The sequence below is a fragment of the Hydractinia symbiolongicarpus genome, chromosome 9, assembly GCF_029227915.1.
Source record: "Hydractinia symbiolongicarpus strain clone_291-10 chromosome 9, HSymV2.1, whole genome shotgun sequence".
NCBI classification, from domain to species: domain Eukaryota; kingdom Metazoa; phylum Cnidaria; class Hydrozoa; order Anthoathecata; family Hydractiniidae; genus Hydractinia; species Hydractinia symbiolongicarpus.
This window is the reverse complement of record NC_079883.1, coordinates 6478427-6501644: the sequence shown is the minus strand read 5'-3', so window position 1 is coordinate 6501644 and position 23218 is coordinate 6478427. Positions and strand designations below refer to the sequence as shown.

The window sequence follows — 23218 nt, the reverse complement described above, 5'->3', positions numbered from 1 at the left end:
AATTTAAACATTCAGGAAACGGTTGTTATTATTTGTGGTTTATCTCCACTTTGTTTATTCAGAGGGCGTATTTTACTCACCTACGCATTTTGGATGAAGGCAGCAAAGTATCACTTACAATAACTGGCATCAGGTTTTAATGTTTGTTCTCACTTATTGTTCGAGTTGTCAAACGGTAAGCGAATGTGATACGTTACACATGTCAAATTTGTTTACCTTTTGAAACTTGTACGCTGTCAAATTGTCAGCCACACGAGAGCAATTGCAATTACTTTGTTTTCTAACTCCCTGTCAAAACTATTATTCTGATGTGCAAGAGAGGCATGCGTTTGTTTTTATAACGTCTGTTGGATTTAGAGACGAGCATCAAGTAATCTGACAATAACACAGTTTCTGCCAAATTTGAAAACAGTTCTTTTACGGCCTTTTACGTCCATAACCACATTAATTGTCTTCTTTATGTAGTGAAAACTTTCTTTGCAGAAATCCTTTATGATAGATACCTCTCTACAATGCGGATTGTTCCAGGAACAGATCAACCTCATACCTAGGGGTCCTAGAATTTAGTCAGCACCTAAACTTGTTTGATGGTTTCGAACATATAAAATAACGGTCAAAAACGTTTTAGCAGACTCTGCTTAATTTCGAGATCTCAATTTACATAAGCTCCTAAAAGAGATCTTTCTCTAGCGGACACTCCTAATAATTAGCCATATAAAACAATTTTTTATCAGAGTTTGTTTATACGATATATTTTGTACATGTGCCCTTAGTTTTCTTTGATTTATCCGAAATAATAAACCATATTCCCTAAGACAAAAGCGAAATCTTGAAGCTTTCTGTGAAGTTTTGGAGTCTGTTACTAGTAGCAGATAATAATGTATTTTCTTGGGGATTTTTCTTCTTTTAAAATCTGCCTTTTGACACAAAACTCTACGCTCGCTTTTACTACACCCTAACATCTAAGAGCAGATGGAAAGGTTACTCTGTGCTGTGTTGTTATATAACGGGACTTTATAAAGGGACACCTCCCTATAACGTAAACGTTTTTGAGATCCCGATGGTGTCTGCTATAGAAAGGTTACACTGTGCTGTGTTGTTATGGGTGTTTCCTAACGAAGCACTCTGCTTGTGTGAAATAATCAAAAGTTATGACGCCAACACATGACGTCATGGCTGCAGATTGCAAGGTATAACATGCAGCTCAATGTTCAACGCCCTTGAAGATTCCATTATATTTAGACAAAAACATTTCGGACATCGGACAGTTTTTAAGGGGTGCCGAAAATTTTGACCAAGAAATTTCTCTTTGATGACTTTTGTGCTGTACTAACTTTTTTGCCTGCCAAATAAGTCGTTTCCGGTGAGCAAATGCCAGAGGTTTAGGTGACTCATCAAAGGTACTGACTTCGAAAAAAAAAAAAAATTTTTAGGGTACAAGATATCCATTATATTTTTATATCAATGATAGATACTCACAAATTTATAAGAAACCGCTCAGCAGTGATTTTAGTACCAAAAGTTGAGGTTTCTTAAGAATGAAGGGGTATTTTATCAAGTATTTCGTTGGTGTCATCTTCTTTAGTTAAACTTTGTTCACATGTAACCAACAAAATATAATAATACAATCAATGGTAAAGACACCAACCGACAGTGCATAATCTGAAACTTCTCAAAATTTCCTAATTTCCCAGGTGTCCTAAAAAATTTCTAATATTTTCCAACTTTTAGAATTCTGATAGACGGGTTTCTTATATTATACAACAAACATGTATTTTATAAATAGGCATTTGAATATTCATGTTGGTTTGTCTTGTCTGTAATTTTGCTTAACCCCGTTTTGGAAATATTTTCACAAGGAGAGAAAAACCTCTGTTGTAAAGGTTGGCTGAAAGCTTGTTAATAATGACGAATATCAGACAGTATTTCTCTCATGTATGTAATCATATTGCTACTAAATTATTTTAACAGATTATTTTTGGAAGTCCAGATTAATTTTGTCTTTTTGGACCAAAATTAAAAGGAAGTACTATAATTATAATCTTAGTAATTCTTGATCGATGTTAACTAGAGATAATGGAATAAAACAATGTTTCATATAATATGTAACAGTCTATCACATAGGAAAATTTTTCAGCCGAAATTAAAATTAGAAATATCTAGAAATTTCTAGAAAGCAAGGTAGATAACATATAACTTCGAAATCTACGCTGAATATCTCTATTGTTTTATTGTATAAACAAGTTTAGGGTTCAGGGTATAAAATAAACACGTCTTATTTTCATCGTCATAAATATTTCTCTCGGTCACGGCAAATTAACTAATATTACTATTGGTTAGTTCAATAAACGTTGTTAAAAAATAAATTATCTCCTAAAAAATGTACGAGAAAAACAAGTAATACAATTATCCAATCAGATAAATGCACGAGCTAGTATATACATTTTCAACAAATTACAATAGAGCCTCGTTCTCACATAATTCAAATACAACTTGAAAACGAGGCTGCGTCAACTCTATACAATGTACTGCTCTACATTTTCTTACTTTTTATTTCATTTAAAATTTGAAATAAAAACGTAGCCTACGAAGATCACGTGACATTAAAATGACAGACGTGAATCCAAGGAATTGAAATTTAATTTTTCATTGAGCTACACGTTATATAAAGCAATAAATAAATTAAATTCTACTGACGTATAAAATTCAATTCTAAAACTGGGACATGGGAATAAAGAGCGTGACTTGAGTAAACATGCCGAAACTTCTAACGAGAAAGCTTATTGTAAAACAAATAGGAATTGCGTTTCACAGCGATTTCACAGCTTGTTTATGTCTTGTTTGGATACAGAACATACGGGTTTGTTAAATTCTAATAATAACATGGTTAAATGGTACGTCGCACACAAACGAGAGAGAATCACTCAAGTGTCACGTATATACCATTATATGGCGTAAAAACAATTTACCACGTGTTTAAAACAACTTTAAGAACTATGCATGTCCATCACCCCGTGTTGTAAGTTATCGTGAGGTTGATAAGGGTGGGGTGCCGGTGGGGCGTAGGGCGTTAGTGACGAAGGATGTGATTGATGATAACCGTGTAAGTTCGAGCCCGGTGATGGCATCATTGGCGTAGTATGTGAATGTCCGAAATATGATTGTGGCGTTGGAGAGGGCGCTGGACGATACCCGCCATAAGTAGGGTGGGGGCGCATCTGCGAACAACTTGTTGATGGTAACTGTGTCATTGGATGTTGGTCGGAACGACAACCATACGGACTATATTGAGGTGGAGGTGGCGGTGGAAGGGCGACATCGTTGTGATAGGGCGGATACATTGGCTGATAATGTTCTGGCATATAAGGTGGCGTGTAGTGACCGGGCATCGGTGGATAAGTATATGGTCCCGGTGATATACTTTCGGAACCGGAATTTTTACGTTTTCGTTTATACACTGTGACGACTGGTGATTTTCCAGCTCGATTTGAAGCATCTATCATGGGCTGTACTATTCTTCTCCTTGCATTTATGAACCTATAAGTATTAGATAAGTTGTTGATTGTTTCTGAAAATACTATGGAAAGTTCCTAGTAAAACTTCCAAATAAAAGCGAGTGTCAAATGGCGAGTGTCAAAGTAAACGTATGCTATTATTGAATTCTTACCAATTATTGACTTGAAGGATAGTAAGTCCAGTCTCATTGGCTAATCCCCGTTTTTGTTCTTCCGAAGGATAAGGATGCTGTTAAAAACAAAAAAACAAATACCATAATAAAAAATGTCGCACTTCGTTACTATGCCATTCGTTACAATGTAAAATAATTGAGGCGCCATTTTTGTTTTGTCAAGGTTCTAAACTATTGTAATTATACACCAAAAATCAAATCGTACTCCAAGGTACGATCATTGCGGTAGAAAGAGCTCTATGGTAAAATGAGAACCATTTCCTGATTTATTATCCAAATGATAAAATATTCCTTTGCCTTGGTTAGATTTTTGTTTACTTTAAATGACTATAAATTCAAATGTTTTTAGAATTATTTTTTAGAAATCATGTAAAAAGTTATTTGTTGACGTGGATTTCTTCTTATAAATTATATATCAACCTTTGTTAATGTTATTTGAACCAAGCCGTCTGGAAAAAAAAAAATAACTTGCACCATGACCCAGATACGAATATTTTTCAATCTGGTTGTAATTAAATTGATAAAAAGAAAATGAACGTTTACGACCGATAAATAACTCACCGTGAGATGTTGAAATAACCAAGCTTTCATTATATTTGTCGCCATTTTGGGAAAAATACCTCTTTTCTTAACTCCAGTTTTCGTTTTAACTTTCTCGTCTTCTTCATCTTTGAATATAGGATCATTTTCTGATTCTGGCATATTATCTGAAGAAGCTCCGCTAGGAGGTCCTAAATGATAAAGAAAAAACATCCCATGTAAGTATTTGTGTACAGTTACAAAAAAAAAAAAATAAATAAATTAAACGTAATGGAAAACGTCATCAAAAGTCAAAATTATTAATCTTGATTTATTCTTCTCGCTAAGAAGCACTGTTGAAAGTAATCTTCTAAATTATTTTCGCTATAGTCGATTTTCATTGTAAAGACCACAGAGAAAGTTTAAAAGGTCGACATCAAGTTCTTTACGCGATGTACGAATGTCAATAACAAACAAACTGACTTAAAAAAATTATCAACTCTCAACACAAAACAGACATGTCTATAGATTGATACATCGAACTACCTTTTAATCAAGCTGCTTGCAATGAAGATAGCATGAAACGTGTTTACGTATGTTTTCTTTGTTGTACAGTAAAGTATTTGTAACTCCTTTGTTTTAACATATACTTTTTATCGTTGAGAAAATCAGGTTGTATATTTTTAGTTTATGAACATTATGCGCATGATCGATTGGTGTTCTATTTTTTAAAAACATTCGAATGCTTAATCTTGTTTCTATCATGCATGACAAAAATGTTTTCTCACCTATTGTTGCAAGTGAGAATTCACACCTCTTGTTCATACTGAAAACTATTTGTTGGTAAAGCACAAAATTTGTCTGTTTTTTCTTCGAACCAAACATATTTTGGACAATAATTGCGATGATCAGTTGCAAAAAAGTTATAAAAAGTAATTTGTATTTATTTATTTCAAATTTTTAATAAAAATAATAATAATAATAATAAAATAAACAAATCCCTTGATTCCATTATTTTTTAGTCATCGAGCAAACAATCGAGATGTTTTATAATTTAATCTTATGGAACATTTCTCTGAAATGTTGAAAACATTAGAGTCTCTAATAAACTAAAACACATTAAAACTTACCTGAATCTAATTGAGTACAGCTCGAACTTTCCGAGTGATGATTTGATGATATAGCTGTTGTTTGACTAACAGAGACAGTTTTAGGTGTGTTGCCAACTGAACACGATGATAGTTCAACTGATGACCATGTTGATGCTTGAGGCTAAAAGAAATCGAAACAACGTAAGATTCCCCTATCAAGAAAGTATCTGAGTAAGGAATATATAATAAAGAAGACTGTAAAGACATAACAAACAACATTAACGACAGCGACATCCGACGACAGCAACATCGACGACGACGACATTGACGACAACAACAACGACAGAATTAAAAACAACATGTGTTTGTGGTTAATGATAAGTCCTAGAAAATTATCATAGATTTAAGTAAACTCATAAAAAAATATCATAAATATAAATAAATATAGTTATATAAAATAGAGTTTAAAAAATGTGTTTATAGTCAAAGATTATGTTATCGCTCGCTTTCAAATGTAAAGAAGAGCAACACAAAAATTAAAACAGTATTTTCAACTTAACATTTGACCTATATTTTCAAAACTGACATTTTGCTTCAATTTCTAAAATACGACTTGAGAAATAGCCAAATGTTAGATTCTTTATTTCTAGTTTATGTCTCATCCAATCTGCAAATTAAACGAAATTGCAAGGATAATACTAAAACTTCAAATACACTAAAAAATATAAGTTAAATATAAGGCAAAACTAAAGAAGGTATAAATCTTTTAACATCTCATCCCATAGATTGATAAAAGAGGTAAGAATTTTGTGCTGCAAGCAGCAAAATCCCAGCATTCATCGACTTGTGATTTAAAAGTATAGCCTTTATTTAACAGCAGTTTACAATCTCTTAATCTTGCATGGGCCTTTTCCAACCAAATGATCAACGAGAATAAACGTTGAATACAAAAATTTGGGCTGAAATTAATAAAGCTCCGGTTAATACTATTCAAAAAAGATATTAATGGAAATGTTACTGCCTCTGTTAATATGTTTGTGTTGTTCTAAAACATAGTAAGAACTATTTCACGAATTCGTGCTCGTGGTACACCGAATATTATTCGTTTACGTATTCACAACATGCAGTGAAGTTATATTTAACAAATTTTTGGTATAGCTTAGCTATATCACAAAAACTCAAAAAAGTGCAGAAAATTCTGTGCTTCTTCTTCCAATTCGTTTACTGAAGACTGAGACTGTATTTTACAATTATTATAATTTAACACTTTCGTGATTTTTTACATGAAACCAAAACAACACTGTCACGTTTTTTTACCCTTTGTAATAATTGAATTATTGAAAGGATTGGTTGCTAATTAGATCAAAGTGATCAAAGATCATTTGTTGCTTTCTAAGTTTAACACTCTCTCACCATGTGAGACTTGAGTCCACATCTGAAACTATACTATACACAGAGAATTTTGATTTTCGCTGGCTGATGACACTTTTTCCTTATATTAAGGAAGAGACCAGTGTATATAAGGTATGCTAAGTAAAAAACAGACCTGAGATAAGCAGATGCAGAAAAATATAGGAATAAAAAAATTCTAATGATATTCAACTTAATTCAATTTATTCAGATGTCTGTAAACTGTAACGAAACATTTGAATGGAGAAAACGAATTTTGTAGCCAACCCAGGAGGACTTTACAAAATATATAAAAGAGTAATTATACATGTGGGGGTGATTTTTGGTAGCCTACCTGATTCTGTAAGACAGTCATGCTATGCGGTCTTTCATTCATTCACCTTTTTGAAGTTCTGTACACACGATATTGCAAAGCACTCACACAGAGAAACAGAGAGAGGTAATGAGAGGTCTTATCATACACTCACGTCATTCATAATGCGTGTAAAAGTCTTTTCATTCCTTCATAAGTTTGTCACGGAAACTTGTGGGTTATACCAAAAAGATTCTTATAACACCTCCATTATGTCTTTGTTTCGAAAGAAAACAACTCTCTGCATAGTTTAGAGAAGGTAAGTCAACAAATCTTAATAGATGTAATTCAATCTAACAAAATAAAACAACAAAGCACACGTAGTAATTGGGTGGCTAAATATGTGGAAACAAAACACATAGACTCGATGAAGCAATCAGTTTGAATTTTTTGGTGAATCGTTTGTGCATTTTCACTTTTTCGAAAAAAAAAACAGAATAAAATTACAAAAATTGTTTCAGTTTGAAGCTGTCTGATATCTTCTTTGCATGCTTTTTTTTCCATGTAAAATTGAATTGATGTTTGAATTTGAACTCGTGAGAAACACGAACAACAGAGAAATCTATACGCCATCACGTGCTCGCACATGGCTAAACGTGTTTATAAAAACGAAACAAAATTCTAAAATTTTTTTTTAAAACTAGAAAAATTAAGTTTTTACGTTACGCAAATCATTAGAAGTAATAGCAGGTCGTTTGCAATTTTGATCTAAGCACAGAATTCAATATTCCATAAGGGATTTTTTTTACATGAATTAAAAACACGCTTGGCAATACCCTTTATCCCTCTACGTTAGGGTTACAGTAAACTTTTACGAGAGCCTCATTTTTGCGTCACGTGACTCAACTAATCGTTACATTCGTGTGCAAGTTACTATCGTGTTTTGTTCTGAAAAAGTTAAATAACATTAAATGCGTCATCTTATTTACGTTGCTCGATACATGATGTGAAAAATATGGATGTTTTCCAAACTGTAGTGTTAAAAACCGTGTGCGTTAAAAGAAAAAATAAATGCTGAAGAATTAGTAAATCAAATGAAAAATTAGGTAAAATGACCAGAAATAAAGGGTAAAAATTTTCGAGTCATTATTAAAATTGCTGCGCAAACTGATACCACCCTAATGCAAACAAATAATTGTCATGGTAACAAAAACCATGCGATTAAATCAATTGTTTAGTGTCGAAATTTACGTCATCGATTCTAAATAAAACTCATTTGTTTATTTACGCTAAAAATAAATGTAACAAAAACAAATGTCACTTGAAAAAAAAAATTTTCGTCAGCAAATCTTACACCAGAAAACATAATGAACCACGTTAAGATAAGAATAAACTTAAACATCTAACGCCCACTTCTAACAGTGGCGGTGGGCGTATTATTTTTTTCAAAGAACAATGGAAAGAAACAGTGTTCATTTAAAAAGCTGGCGATTAGATAGTAAGATAAACAGTGGAGAAGAGTGTACTGTATACACAAGTGTGGGTGCATTGTTTGGTATAGGAACAAAATTTACTTTTTCAACACGTCTCAAAGAAAAGAACTGTTATTTAAGACTCTACTTGCTCACGTAATAAAATATCAAGTTACAGTCCAAAAAAATAGGTGAACGAAGAATAAAGACGTTTTTGTATGTGTTTTTAAATTTTTTTAGACTTTAAATGTTAACAATGCATTATTTGCACAAACAAAAGCTTTTTTTTTGCAGGTTAAAGTTTTACTGAATGATCTTTCCCAATTAATTGCACCCCCCTTATAAAAACTAAAAGCAGAAATGATCTACACTCGTAAAGCCTCTTCATAATCCACTTTGCTTCAAGTAGCTTTTGAATTGCACACTTGAGTGTAGTACCATTGATTCAAAAGTTTGTGCTAAATGTCGACAAAAATTAGTGTTGATAATTTATAGATAACCTTGATAAATAGCATTACAATTACGAAAAAAAATTGTAAAATTTATACTAATTTTGCTGTGTCTTAGAATGTTTGACCCAACATGTTAGTCCTTCATGTATCACCTTAGGCAGTAGTGCGTGCATTTTGTTAGTTTGTGTATTATCGTAGTGGTGAACATGGCCAGCAAAATGTTTTTATTCATAATAAAATTTCTTAACTAGTATTAAATGATATTTATTTGTTTGTTCAGTACTCCATTTTAGTGGCTTGCCCCTTTCCTTTCTCTGTTCAGCTCTTTTTAAGAGAAAAAAGAAGTATTTTTTTATGCAAAAAATGACTGGTTGTTGGATATTTAATTTAGTATTTAATAAATACTAATAGTGCTTTGTACGTTAGTTACTTGGAAATAGATACAAGTTAAATATGAAAGTATATAAAGATATATAGATATATAACGTCAAGTGTTAATAACACAAAAGAAACCCTTACATGAAACACACGTCGTGTTGTAATGACGTTAAATCGACGTTGTCTTGTTTGACACTCTATCGCGGTCGAATATTGTTCTGCAGACGAGGAATTATCCATGACGGTTTTCTGACTTTGTCACTCTATTTTGCCTTGTTGCTGTCAAACGAGACTTAGGAGGGAGAATATCCTTAAAAACTATTTCTTTTGTATTCAAAAAAATCTTATATATAAAAATAAACAAAAGAAATACTCGTTAATTTTGGTTATCTTTGAATATACTCATTTGTGCATATTGTTCAAATATTTTTTACACCATCTGAAATAGTAATTAAATCCGATAAAATAGAGGAACTACACATTTTCCAATGGAAACATTAAACATGATAGATCAACTTCTTTAATTCTTTTAATCTGATCGGTGGACATTGTAACTTGACAGATGCAAAATAGATCACATTGCAAGATGAGCGTCAGAACAAAATATGAGAGTTGTTGAAAAGTATTTATTCTTATTTAAAGAATCGTCTTATCGCCATCTGTAAGTTTATCAGACATTAAAGTTCAACCGATTTCGTGTCCGTACTGTGATCAGATAACGAGGGAAGAGAATTTCAACTTTTAAATGTAATTTTTATTTGTTAATTTACTTATATTTCTTTCCTTAAGTAATATTTTTTCTTATAGTTCAACTGCATGATATATACATAATTTTATATATAGTTAAACTGAATTTTTATTCAAGTTATTTTTTCAACAATGTGCAGTTAGACAAAAATATAAAAAATTGAGAATTGATATTTCACCTAAAGCATATCTTCTTTTCTCACATGTGCAAATTTCCATTAACTTTTTTTGTTTAGGTTAAAACATTTGAATATCACCACTAAATTTTATTGACTGAAACATACACAGATATGTAAAACATGCAATTGTAGATTTATATAACAGAAACTTGATAGTAAAGCAGTATACTTTTACTGTAGCTTTAAATAAAAAGTTTTAAACACAGGAAAAAATGTCAAAAAGTTTTTCAGTTTTTACCTAAAATATTAGCAAAATATTTCTTTATCGTAAATTTCGTTCAAAACCGTCGAGCAGATATTAACTTAAAATATTTTAGAAATAATAAAAATACCTGAATTGAAAATTATCTCTTTAAATATTTTTTTGTGAAATTAATATTCATTGAGAATTTCTAAGCGCAAAGTTAGAAAGAAAATTACCTTTCCTTTTGCTCAGCAATAGAAGTTGGATGAAATTCTTGCATGTAAAATTTCCACATAAGTAAAGAATTCGAAAGAACACAAAGGAAAGAGAGTGAGGGGTGTTGTGATAGATTGCAGGAATTGGAAACAACTTTACTTTCTTACAACAACTGTTTTTAACACAAATCATTTCAAAGCATGATTCAATTTTAAGCTAGCTAAAACACGTGATAACAAGATCGAAGACTAGTTAACTGAAGTGGAATTAAAAAAATAAAATAAAACTAACCAGTTTTCTTTGTCTCATGTGTGCTTCTCAAATATCCTGACAGAAAAGTGCTGATAAAAATTGTGCTTGGATGGTTTGACAATTTGAGTGAAGGATGTCGACACGGGACAACAAAAACTTTATCTTTTGTCAAAAAAAATTACATCCAGAAAAAAGAGATCTGATGTACGATTGAGATTGACCAAACATGAAATGAAATTGAAATCCTTGTCGAGAGAATCCTTATAAAAGATCAAACATGCAACTTCGATACAGTTTCTCTGGCCATGAAACAAAGAAAGTGTTTTATTTTTAATTTTATGAAATGATAGAGGGCTGGGCACCAACTTGATATAACAATTTGCGTAAATTCAATTACGATTTTCAGTACAACAGGTTGCATAGGGCAGCATCAAATACACGCTTATTAAGCACTGGAAATTTTGTAAGAAGAAATGACAACCTGCTGTCACGCACGCCCTGTGCCTGTCATTCACGCCCTACGCCTGTCAGTAGCGCCCTTGGGTTTCATTCTTCCAACGTAATCAAGCACCTGTGCGTGGCTGTCGTGTAAAGGTTTTTTTCTTGATTTGACATTGCAAACGTGTTTCATGAAGACACATGTTTTTGAATTTGTTGAAGTTTAAAATAATTTTAATATTAGATATTGAGGTGGTTTTGTTTGCCTCGTAAAATGAATTACATTTTGATACCAGAAAAGAAAAGATGCTTTGTGTTTGAGGGTTTTCAATTAAAGAGTATGTGTTGAATCTGGATAAACAGAAAGAAATGGTTGAAATATTTTAACAAAAAGTATTACTCACACAAAAAATATGGTAAATTAAGGAACATAATATAAAAATATAAATATAAAAACATATTATCCACTTTGGCGAGCTAACGCGCAGGAAATATAAGTAATTCCTAGAAGAAAAAAATAAAAAATAAAAAAAATAAAAATTAATAAATATTGAATTTGGGATCCAATTATTTTTATTTGTATGAAATTGTAATTTATTTAAAAAAAAGTTATGACAGCTATTTTAATCAAACAGTATTTAATGCAGCCGATGAATAAATCCATTTTCCCTTACAGTACTAAAACATTGTTAGCAATGAGAAATTTCCATTGTTGTGAATTTAAAGAACTTTTGCGGTATTTTTAGGTAAAACCACGATCTTAAGGTTGAATTTATTGTATACTTATTTATTTGCTTCCAATGATTCAATATCTTAAACATGAACCCACCACAGGGAAGAAAAAATTTGTATACCATTTATTTTTCATCCAGTTGTCATAGCAACAAACACAGCGCCAACAAAAAGGCAAACAAAGATAGACAAAAAGTAGGGTTTGTTTCTGGATAGCTAAGATTTGTTTGTTTTGGCATTTCAGCCGGATGGGAAAGTAGAATACAAAGCAACGACCACTTGAGATATGAACCCAACTCAAACAACCCACAATATGTCAAGAATGTTGAATGTTTTAATGAAAATTTATCCCACAAGTAAAACGAAAACCTCAAGGGCAAACTAAGTTTGTTGTTCTTCCCACGTATCCGGCTCTTACCGCGGATTTAGTTACATTTCCGTGCGCCAAACAGCATGCTACGAATCCCTGATTATCTTTTCTCCTGATGTAAAAATGAAGGCTTCACATTTTGTTACGTCCATGTTTTTTTTTTTCGTGCAAGTTTAATCATTGTGCAGTCAGACAAACACCCAAAGACTATTTCCGCGCAGCATTTCAAACTAAAACAACGCCGATAATGATTACGGAGTAAAATTCTCATCAGCGTTATGTTATAATTAGTCACTTGGTTTAGTAAGATGTACCACATGCTTTAATTTGTATTTAGACATAAATTTTGAAATTAAAAAAGTTTTTGGGAAATCTTAATGTGCAGTAAGTTCAGTGTCCAATTAAAAATCTAAGAGCATTGGGAACAAAGTTGAAAGTCGCTGCGTTGGTTTTCGCGCAACGGTATTCTGAAAGACATTTTAATTTATCACTCCTACAGTACTTTCTGGCACAAGAAAATTATTACCCGCTCAATAATAAAATTATTTAAAAATTTCACAAATAATTTAGGTAGCTATTTATCAACAAGTCGGTTTGACTAAGCGAGACGATTGTATTTAATTAATGCCGATGACGTCATACTACCCTTGAAAGAACTTACCGTTGGTGAAGAAATTGATTTTGGTGTAGTCACTTCATCCTCGTTTTCGTCCATTTTTTCAATTTTTATATCTCTTTTTTCGCCATCTTCGATGATCAGATCAAGAGGCATTTTTCCTTTCAAGCAATCGATGTATCGCTTGCAGAAATTATCGCAAAGTTCGTGCACCTATAACACAAGTACAGGATGTTATCAGGATGTGTTTATTTAGAGAGCCGTAATAAGAAAATTCCAGTTACAGGAAATATTCATTTCTTAAAGTTGGTATCTTGGAAATACCGAATAAGACAATACTTCAACAGCCCAAAATTTATCCTGACGAAAGTGTGAACAGTTTCAGGATGTGACAATGATTTGGGTCCGATGAAGTATTACATTCTTGAAAGAACAAACACATAGATATTAATTCAAATTTTTTTACAAAAAAAATTATTTGATATTAATTGAAAATTATTCAATTACTGTTAAAAAACATACTCGTTGAGCTCAGTTTTGCCCACATGTTGACAGACTAAGTAAAGTGCTTAGGCAAACCAATTTGGGCAACAAAACATGCTTTGTGATAAAGAACAAGGCATAACATTAAAATTATTTAAACTAAAAATCATTCATTCTATAAAAATAAATTCTGTCCTGCATACAAGGGCTAAATAACAAAACGCACTGGATCTGCCCCAAACTTTTTTTCAGGAATTTTACTTGTACAAAAACCCCTCTTAAACTTCCTTTCTATCTCTATTCTAAGCTATTTCCATATCCTACAACAAAGAAGAAATTCTATTTTAGTTGGAGTACTTGTTTTTATTATGAAGAAAATTGTGAATTATGGTACTGCAACAAGATATTGGAACTAAGCTCCAACACATAAATCTATTTCAAAAAGAGTTAATCGGGACGCGGCTTTAAAAATTTTGTACACAAGCTAAAATGTAAAAAGACAAAATAACATACTCTGATCTTCATTGACAGTCAATACACTCCAGTCACCTAAACTAGTGACAAAATCCCTTCAAAATAATCTAAATTTATTGACGGTTCGCTGAACGTTTACTCTAACAGAAAGATTTCTTCTTTAAAAACGTTTACTTTTGCTTCAATACATTACATATATTTCAATACTTTGATGCGATGATATTTATTTGATGTTTCGTTTATGATTGTATACTATTCAAGCCTACTGACAAATTATATTATGTATGTCTATAGTTTTGAAGCAGCAAGTATCTCCTTTGCTCATCGTTTGAGAACTTTGATTCATAGAGGTCAACTCCTTTCTAATGCAAATGACAAGTATGTTCAAGTGGACTGACTTATTGCAATGATTATGCCAAACTATTTAACAAACCAATAAACTTGTGTTTAATTTATCGAATATGCAACTTTAAAGCTGTGGAAATGCTACTTTTGTACTGTACAAAACTTTATACTAATGTTTTTGCCCAAAAGAGTTAAAACAGAACAGGATACAAAGTAAGGAAATAAAAACATCAAGATAAAAAATACGTCCCTGGAATTATCCATTCAACAAGACTTCTTGCTATTATTAAAAAAAAAACAAAACTTCGTCAAAATAATCTTACCTTTTCAATCTCGAGTAAATGAAATCTTAGAACTTGTATTGCTTGAATGAGCTGAAACAAACAAATAGCTGATCAGTTGCTCAATTAAACATAATGTCAGTATGATATAAACAAAAAGCACCTATTCTTACCTCATCAAGGAGTGGTTTCATTTCTTCCTTTTTTTAAAAAAAGTCCAGCTTTAAGCAAAATGCAAATTCTCAATAGATTGGGGCTTAAAAATTTTTTCCCAAGTCATGCTTAAATAATTTTTTTAGGTTTTAACCCCGATAAAAAAGGTGTGGAATACTCGTTATTAAGACTGTGCCTCGTTTTGATGTTAAATACAACAATAAAACATTTGGGCACAAGGTCAAAAAGGGACAAAGTAAAGAACATGATTATGTGATGTATGTATTTAGTGTGTAACAGTAATAATAAAATAAATATATACAATTAAAATAATTAATAATAAAGAATAGTAATAATAAAAAATATTTTTAGAAAATTCGAATCCGAGAAAGAAGTAACATTTAGCAAGAAAGTATAAAAATTATATATATAAAATATAATAAACAAAAAATTCATGCATAATAAATATAATGCAAAAGATAAAATTAAAAAAAAAGATTAAAATAATATAACATAACGTAATTATGAAAAATAGAGAAGAAAATAAAGGGAGGAAAAATCCGAAAAAGTAAATAACGAAAATGATAACTAAAAATGAATAAATAAATAAAATAAAATAAAAAAAATAAAAAAGTAAAAATATTGTATGAAAAAAATAAACGGTAATTAAAAAAATAAAAAATAAAATAAAAGATAAAATATTGTAATGAAGAATAATAAATAATAAAGCTTACCAGGTTGTCCATCTCAGTGTTTGTTGTGAAAATTGGTTTGTCCGCACGATGCTAAATGTAAAAAAATGACGCGTAAAAAATAGGTAAAAAAAACAAACAAAAAGGATGCAAAAAATATTCTCTGCGTAGCTCAAAAGAAATTTCTTAATTATTTTTAAATCAGGATGAGCGCCTATTCAGATTAGGGCGTTATGTGATGCGCGATGGGCGTTTTAAATGCTATGTGATAATGATGAGGACATACCTGTTTTGAAAAAGCTTCTATGTCATCAGAAAATGACTGAGAGGTACAAATTTCATTTGAATTGTCCAGTTTGTCCGGATTACGACTGAGAAGAGTAGCTCGTTCGCACTTCTCAAATACGCGTACGAGGAGTGGAAATAGTGGATGACTGAAATAAAAGACATAAAAATAAATAAAACAAAAAACAAACAAAAAAATGAAAAATGATCATACAAAACGCCTTCAGAACCTAAACTTCTTTTGAATTTCAATAAATATCACATATGCATTTTCGTTTATTTATTTCCTAATCATTAATATTTTCTTAAGTTTGATGGTCCAATACATCTTGTGTTATCCTTTTACGTTCATTTATATTTTTGTTCGTCAGCAGTGTAACATGTCAAAACATCATGCATAAATCCATTGACAAATCCTGTCAACATTATGTCACAATAAAACGTCAATTGACTGAATAAAAATTGAAATTACACTAAAAATGAGCGTTCAAATGAATTTGCCAATGTACATAACAACCAAAACATAGCGATAAACTATGTAACAATATCAAGTATTTGACGTTGTCTTTCCATCATTAGAAAAAAAATTTGACATTTTGTAAGTAAGTAACAAGAAGCTCTAACGTCCTTAGAGATTCGATCTTAACGGCTGGTTCTTCTTCCCCTCTGATGGTAATTAAGGTTCCATTACCCGCTAGATATACGCATAGCATTGCTTTAACTTACTGGCCTACCACGCAAGCCAATTGTCGGGTGGGACCAAATGGTGGGACCAAATGGGCTGACAACGCTACATTTAAAGTGCACCGGAATGGAGAGTCGAACCTGTGACCTTATGATTACGAGGTAATAGCGCTACCACTGCACCATCTCTGCATAATTATAATGATAATAATAATAAAAAATAAAGAAATTAATGAAAAAGAGAGCTATTTTTCAGTTATACTCACTTGTAAATATTTTCTTTATCTTTTTTTAATTGTAAATCGATTTCTTCCTGTGTTTGTGGACGTTCTGTATGTGTGGTGGAAAATGCTGATAAATTTGCACATTCATCGATCTCAGGTGGAGGGATATCAGGATTTTGCCCTTCTGCTATTGATAATCCATATGGAGAAGGAAAATCACTAGTCACCTAAATTAAAAACGCAAACAAGTTTAATATAGAATATAGAAATAAAAATAATAAAATTATAAGCTTTTTAATGAGTTCAATTTTTTTCTTTTTTCAAAATAGCAAAAGAACTTAAAAAAATATCATTTCAAATATAAAAAAAAAATTATATGAGTTTTTTATATCATATCTTACGCGAAAGATTCAGTACCATTTTGTCCAAATACACGATTAAAATAATTTGTAAACAAAAAAGTAACTTTGAATTTCACATATTTCAAAAAATTCTCTTACACCAGCTTATATGGGAGTGATTTCGACAGTGATTCTAGATAATCCCTGTCGTAAAACGGCGTAAAATGTTGTCGTAAAATGGCGTAAATTCAGTCATCAGATAATATTAGCATGTGTATTAGGATTATGTATTATAGCATTAAAAGTATTTAAAGGAAAGGATATAAAAAGTCAAATGAATGGATAGATTCAAAAAAATACACAAATGGAATTGTATAAAAAGATATTTTTACATTTTAAAATCTCGTGCTTAACCCTTCAATCCGGTGAATAACAAGACCTACAAAAGTTTTTTTATTTTTCTTTGTTTAAATCTTCCTTAACCTGAAAAGATACTATATATAAAATAAAGACGTTTAAATGGTAGAGTTACAACAAACATTGCGAGTGTTGTGGTCCGTAGAACAAAAAAAAATCTTGCACAGTTGAAACAGAATCCAAAATTTCAACATAATATGTTAAAAATACACAATCAATCCTAAAATAGCAGCAGTTGACCTCAGTTATACGAACGCAACATTTTTGTGCATGCGAATCGAAGACATATTATTTTGAATAGTTGTTTTTATTATTTTTAAATCAATGCAACAGTGTCTATTTACCATGCTGCAAAACCTGTCTTATTATCATTAATGATATGATAAATAAATGAAGATTTAATCTCACTCTCACATTTTGGGCCTTTTTTCTTTCTTTCTTTTTTTTATTAAATTATATAATAAACTATAATATATACATATTATATTTGAAGATGTATATATGTAAAATCAATTATCTCGTTATATCCCGTATATACACAAGGCCTTCGTTACGGATTTATTTGAGTAAAGCTACTCAACTCTCACATTTATCCTTAAGCTGTAGTTATATATATATCTGTCCGAGCTAATCATTTTAGCCTAAAGCAAACATACAAACAACTTGAAGAATTGACAAAAACATAACCAAAGTCAATAAATGAATTTACTCTCTAAACAATCATATCCAAACAAGCGAATATTTTAACGACAAAATATTTGTGATGTTTTACGACTTTTATGTTTTATAGTTAAGCTTTATAAAGACTGAAAAAAATGAAATCATCATGATTAGTGTTACATTGACAGCAGTAAATGTTTTCTTGAAGTCTTGGTGACAGAAATCCCTCCCTAAACACAAAAAATCAACATCTCAAAGAATTTGACAAGTTATCGATAAAATATAATGAAAGACTAAATCTATGTATCGACAGCTATCAAAAGAAACGTCAAATTTAATTAAATAAAAAAACATAGAAAATAAAATATATTTAAAACAAACACGTTACCCTTCTGTCCATTTTGTCCCTTCGAAAAATTGTTTATTTGTGTAATCAAAAATACTCTACCATCATGATGTTGCGCTGCAGTAATCGCTCTCCGTAATTTTTTATTTCATATATGCTTGACTAGAATTCAACAGTGCACCATACAACACGCAGCCTTATAATAATACTTTGAGAAATAGACTATCATAAAAAAAAGTGTCAAAACAAACATGACATTTTTACTAATATTTTACATGTAAATATACACTTAATATACCATGTTCTTATCCTAATTTTCTTACTTATTATTCATTATTATTATTTCGTCATATGTTGCTACAATAGTTTTAGCTATGTCAAGACTTCGAATGTTTTTATTGTTTTAAGCGCCTAAAATGGCGTCATGCAATATGCACACTGTCGTTATGACAACAAAACCGAGACGCTAATCTCTAAACTGCTGGCTTTAACCTCAGTGTTACTAATGTATCATTTTACTGGATTTGTTTTATTTTAGGTTTTTGACGTGTAGTTTTTAAAAAGACATATTTTAATGATCACTTATTTCGCTACAAATTGATGGTTTCAACTTAACTTCTTTGTTTCTGATCCATATCTGCCATTTTGAATAACACATAGACGAAGGATTGCACTGTTTTTATTTGCTTATTTATTTAATCTACTTATTTACATAAAGATCTACAGCTTGTCACGACATAAACAAAGATTATCCAAAATTAAAAAAGTTTATATAAAGTTTGATTCCAGTAACGTTCTTAAGTTAGGCAATGGTTTAGATTTAAGTCCATACTTTTTGTTCCATTATTTTAGACGAGTTTTTTATAAACCACTATAACAAAATAATGCATTAAAACCCAACCATGCAGTGAAAAATTATTTTAAAGAAGAGGTTAATAGAAGGTTTTATTAAGGCTATTCATAACAAGCCTGGAGCGTCATTTTCATGTTGATTCTTTTGAAGAACGTCAAACAAAGTTGTAGGTAATGGTTCCTGGCGCCAGCGAGTATTTATTCAAAGTAAAAACGCGCTAAATATTTAAATAAGTCGCTTCAATATGCGGAAGATGAATATGTAAATTGAGTTCAAAGTTCTTAATAAGGTATGAGCTCATTAGGTTGCAGGCACGTGCATGCATCGCTTCAATGAATATTTTCTCTTCATATAAAACTTATGTTTATTGTTTGTGTGAGCATGCGTAAATAAATAATCACGTAGTTACGCAATGCATGATGGATAATTCACAGCTCTAATACACAGCTCCTTTACTCTTGTAAGAACTTTTTTTTTTCTCGCAAATTTTTTGGTAAAGGGGCTCTTTTTTTACCTTGTTTTGAAAATGAACCATTTTATCAACCTTGCATTAAGGATATTTTCTGACGATACGTGGGTTGCGATGTTAGTGAGTCGCGCCTAGATTGCAATTCCCCTTTTCTCCCTTTTGCCTGCAATTTTCTCTCTATTTTGACTATATATTTGCCTTCCCAACGATACACAATCTTCTCTTTTATGAACGCTTTTTTTACTTCGAATTAAAATTCCTTGGTCCCTTGAGCATTTTGATTTTTACTTAAATTTTAATTTTGATATTTTGATGGCAAACAATAATAAACAAATCCAAACAGCGAATATTATGCCTTACGCTAAAAATCAGACTGTACACTTTGCTTCTCCATCTCGCGCTAATTTTATCGCAGTGGGTTTAAGAAAAAGAAAATTTTCAGCTTACTAGTGTGTCAACTACGGTATTTGGTGTAATGGTGTTTCATATTGGAGGACGTCAGCGCGTATGATTTGGTTATATTGTTTTCAGAATGACGTTACAAAGTGTTGTCATGTAGTAAAAAAAACTTCAGAATTTCAAGTATTTTCTTTTCTTTTCCGCATAAGAATATGTCAAAAATGTTAATTTTCTTAACAATTTGACCAATAGTTTCCTTTGCAGGTTCTTATACCTCAGATTCAAGTGGCAGTTGAAAGCATTTAAAATGACTTCATTTGTAGTTTGTGACGTCATTTGACTGTTTTATTAAATTCAACTTTTAGAGTCGAATTAGTTGCATCGATATGGAAAATTACTTTAGAATAAGAAAATAAATTTTATGGAATATTTAACCAAAATTACTCAACTATCACTACCATTATTTGATTCCATATTTTTTTAAAAATTTTTTTTGTATCTTTTAACACCTCTCCAGACTACTTACACATTTCTTTACTACTGTTCAGGTCGTTCTTGGTGGTCAAGTATGTAATATTACACTGTATTGAGAGATTATGCGTTCGTGACGCACTTAAATTGATAAAGGTTAATCCCTATAGCAACTTAACCAAAACAAAGTTATTCAATAAGAACAAAAAGGATGATGAATAAAATTGAAGTTTAAAAATGCGCAGAAATAACTGTGAAGTGTTTTGCAGACGTTTCTCTTGCAAAGTTTGTTACAAATCTTGCGGTAATCGAGCTCCTTTTAACTGAAAAAATGATTTTCACATCCTTTCACATCCTCTGTGCTCGTACCAGCATTTTTTTGTACAACCAGAGTGTCAACAAACTTGACAACGTTTTTTCAAAAGACAGACGCTAACGTTCACATGACTGTATATTAGGCTAGGTTACTTACTTCATGCTCAACTGTCGAAGGATGTTGCCAAGTAGCTAATAAGGAAATATCAATACTACGTCTATCACTCTTAAAGTGTGTCAAAATGATATTTTTATTTCACATGAACTGATTTCTATTGAAAGACAATTTTGTCACTGTCTAGATGCAAGAATGCAGACAAAGTAACAGCTGCGACTCTCCAATCACTGATTCATTGGAAGGTGTAGAACAAAAAAGTAAATAAATAAAACAAAAATAATATATGAAGGGATATATGATACACTGACTTACTGTCTGACAATATGTTAATGAAAATGTGATACAGTGATACTTCGATGTGATACAGTGATATGTCTTCTTTATCAACCGACTTCAAATCAAAATTTACATTGTTTATGCTGCGCTCTGAAGGTGAGTACATTTATTATGAAGTATTTGTGACTTTCGAATGTTCAAAATATATGAAGCGGAACGGGGGTTATGCTTAAATTATATAATTTAAATGGTTAAAAATTATTCTCTAAAGTCACTGACAGTCTATTTTTCCGCAATGCATAGAGAATCTATTCTCAAGTTGAATCAACAATTAAAGCACTCTCTAGCTCAAGCGTTCTTAACTCGAGAATCCACTAATTCAAATGTTTACAATTTGAGCATTCAAATGCATTTCACAACACGTTTTTTGTTCAAAAACATGTTCAAATTTATAGGTACTATATGCTATTTCCTTTTTGTATTCCGTTACCGTTTTGTAAGCGGTGAACCGTTTGCTGAGAGAGCACTGACAAAAGAACTTCAGTGAATTTTGATGGAGTTTCAGAAGTTTTGTAGAAAATATTCTTTAATTTAATACAATTAATTGAAGAACGTAAGTACATTCGAGCACTAACATTCGAACACAATCACACGATGCGAATAATTAATTCGTTTCAAACATGTCAAAAATGAGTGAAAGCAGAGGAAAGCATTCATAAAAAGAGTTTATGCGTCAAACAAGCTAATTAGAATGAGTGAAACCAAGTGTGAAGAGATCACAAATTTGTCGAAAAAAACTTCAAAATCGCAGTATGCTAACAGTTTAATAATTTGAAGGTTACATTTCGAATGCGGCATGTGCAGTGTAACAGAAACAAAAAAGTTAAAGATCTGCTTAAAGTTGCTAGATAAGAGAAGATTTTGAAAATTTCAGAAGGAGAACTTAAAAAAAAAGAAAAAAAAGAAAAGAATTTATAAGAATGTTATTAATTAACTAGCCAGTAGTAGCTAGTAATCATGATATATCAAACATTCTGAAAGTTTTATAACGAATGAAAATGTAAGGAATTTAGAAATAAAAAATACATATATACATGCATCACGATATCCATCTGAAAAAAACAGTCTGCTTGTTTTACGAGCAAATGCTATAACCAACTACATCTCAAATTAAATACATTTCAAATAAAAGATCGATATTGATTTTTGGTTCCTTTGATTGTTCAAATTGTTAGACTTGTGTAACTATATTTTCGATTGCACAATGCTAATAAAAATCAGGTTCGATACATGGAAAACACATGAATGTTTTTGGAAGAAAGGTGAACAAAGGTTACATCAAATCTTCATGTTTTTCCTGAGTTATAAAGTTTGCTAACCTTTTCTAAATTAAAAAAATGACTAGGAAAGTCAGAAAGGTCTCTGACCTTCCAAGTCATCCCAGACCTCTGACGTGCGTATGTAATTTGTTTATATTACGCTTCCTAAATTCTTCCAATCTTTTTGTAAGGTTATATTGTAAGGTTAATTAAAGAGGAGGAAGGGAGGGAGGGAGGGGGTTGTGTACTCAAAAACTAGTCCAAATTCCATTATTGGAATTCGAATCTACTCTACTACTCATAAACAATATATTAGAGGAGTCATAAATAGCTTCAAATAGCTTATTTTGCTTTAACCTTCTACTAGTTTCGCTTATGATAACAGTAAAATAGATTAAAAATGAATGCACATGCAAATGGTAGATGATGAGAAGGATTTCCATCGCATTTTCGTCCGCCTCTCACAAACGAAAGGTAAATACATCAATCAGATTGAGAATAAGTTGTCATACCATTACAAAGTTAACATTCATTCGCACATTGCACGAGCATTGAACATACATAAAAGCCAGCACAC

At 31.2% G+C, this 23218-nt stretch overlaps 1 protein-coding gene across 1 annotated transcript; it reads right to left on the bottom strand.

The window, feature by feature from the left end:
• Nucleotides 1-2276: 2276 nt before the first annotated feature.
• Nucleotides 2277-18621, bottom strand: LOC130656845 (homeobox protein Meis1-like). Its single transcript, XM_057459787.1, has 10 exons — nt 18464-18621; nt 16700-16884; nt 15751-15898; nt 15507-15557; nt 14662-14712; nt 13082-13249; nt 5338-5479; nt 4250-4419; nt 3668-3744; nt 2277-3537 (listed from the first exon to the last, which is right to left on the bottom strand). The coding sequence occupies exons 1-10, from the start codon at nt 18473-18475 to the stop codon at nt 2988-2990; spliced, it is 1554 nt and encodes a 517-aa protein (XP_057315770.1). The 5' UTR covers nt 18476-18621; the 3' UTR covers nt 2277-2987.
• Between the last annotated feature and the right edge of the window lie 4597 nt (nt 18622-23218).

Bases quoted from the DNA above. Each gene is read 5' to 3' on its own strand.
- LOC130656845 (XM_057459787.1), bottom strand. The intron at 15,899-16,699 runs GTGAGTATAACT...CTTTTATTTCAG, and splicing joins GATAAAGAAAATATTTACAA to TCATCCACTATTTCCACTCC. The intron at 4,420-5,337 runs GTAAGTTTTAAT...TTTATCATTTAG, and splicing joins CTGTACTCAATTAGATTCAG to GACCTCCTAGCGGAGCTTCT.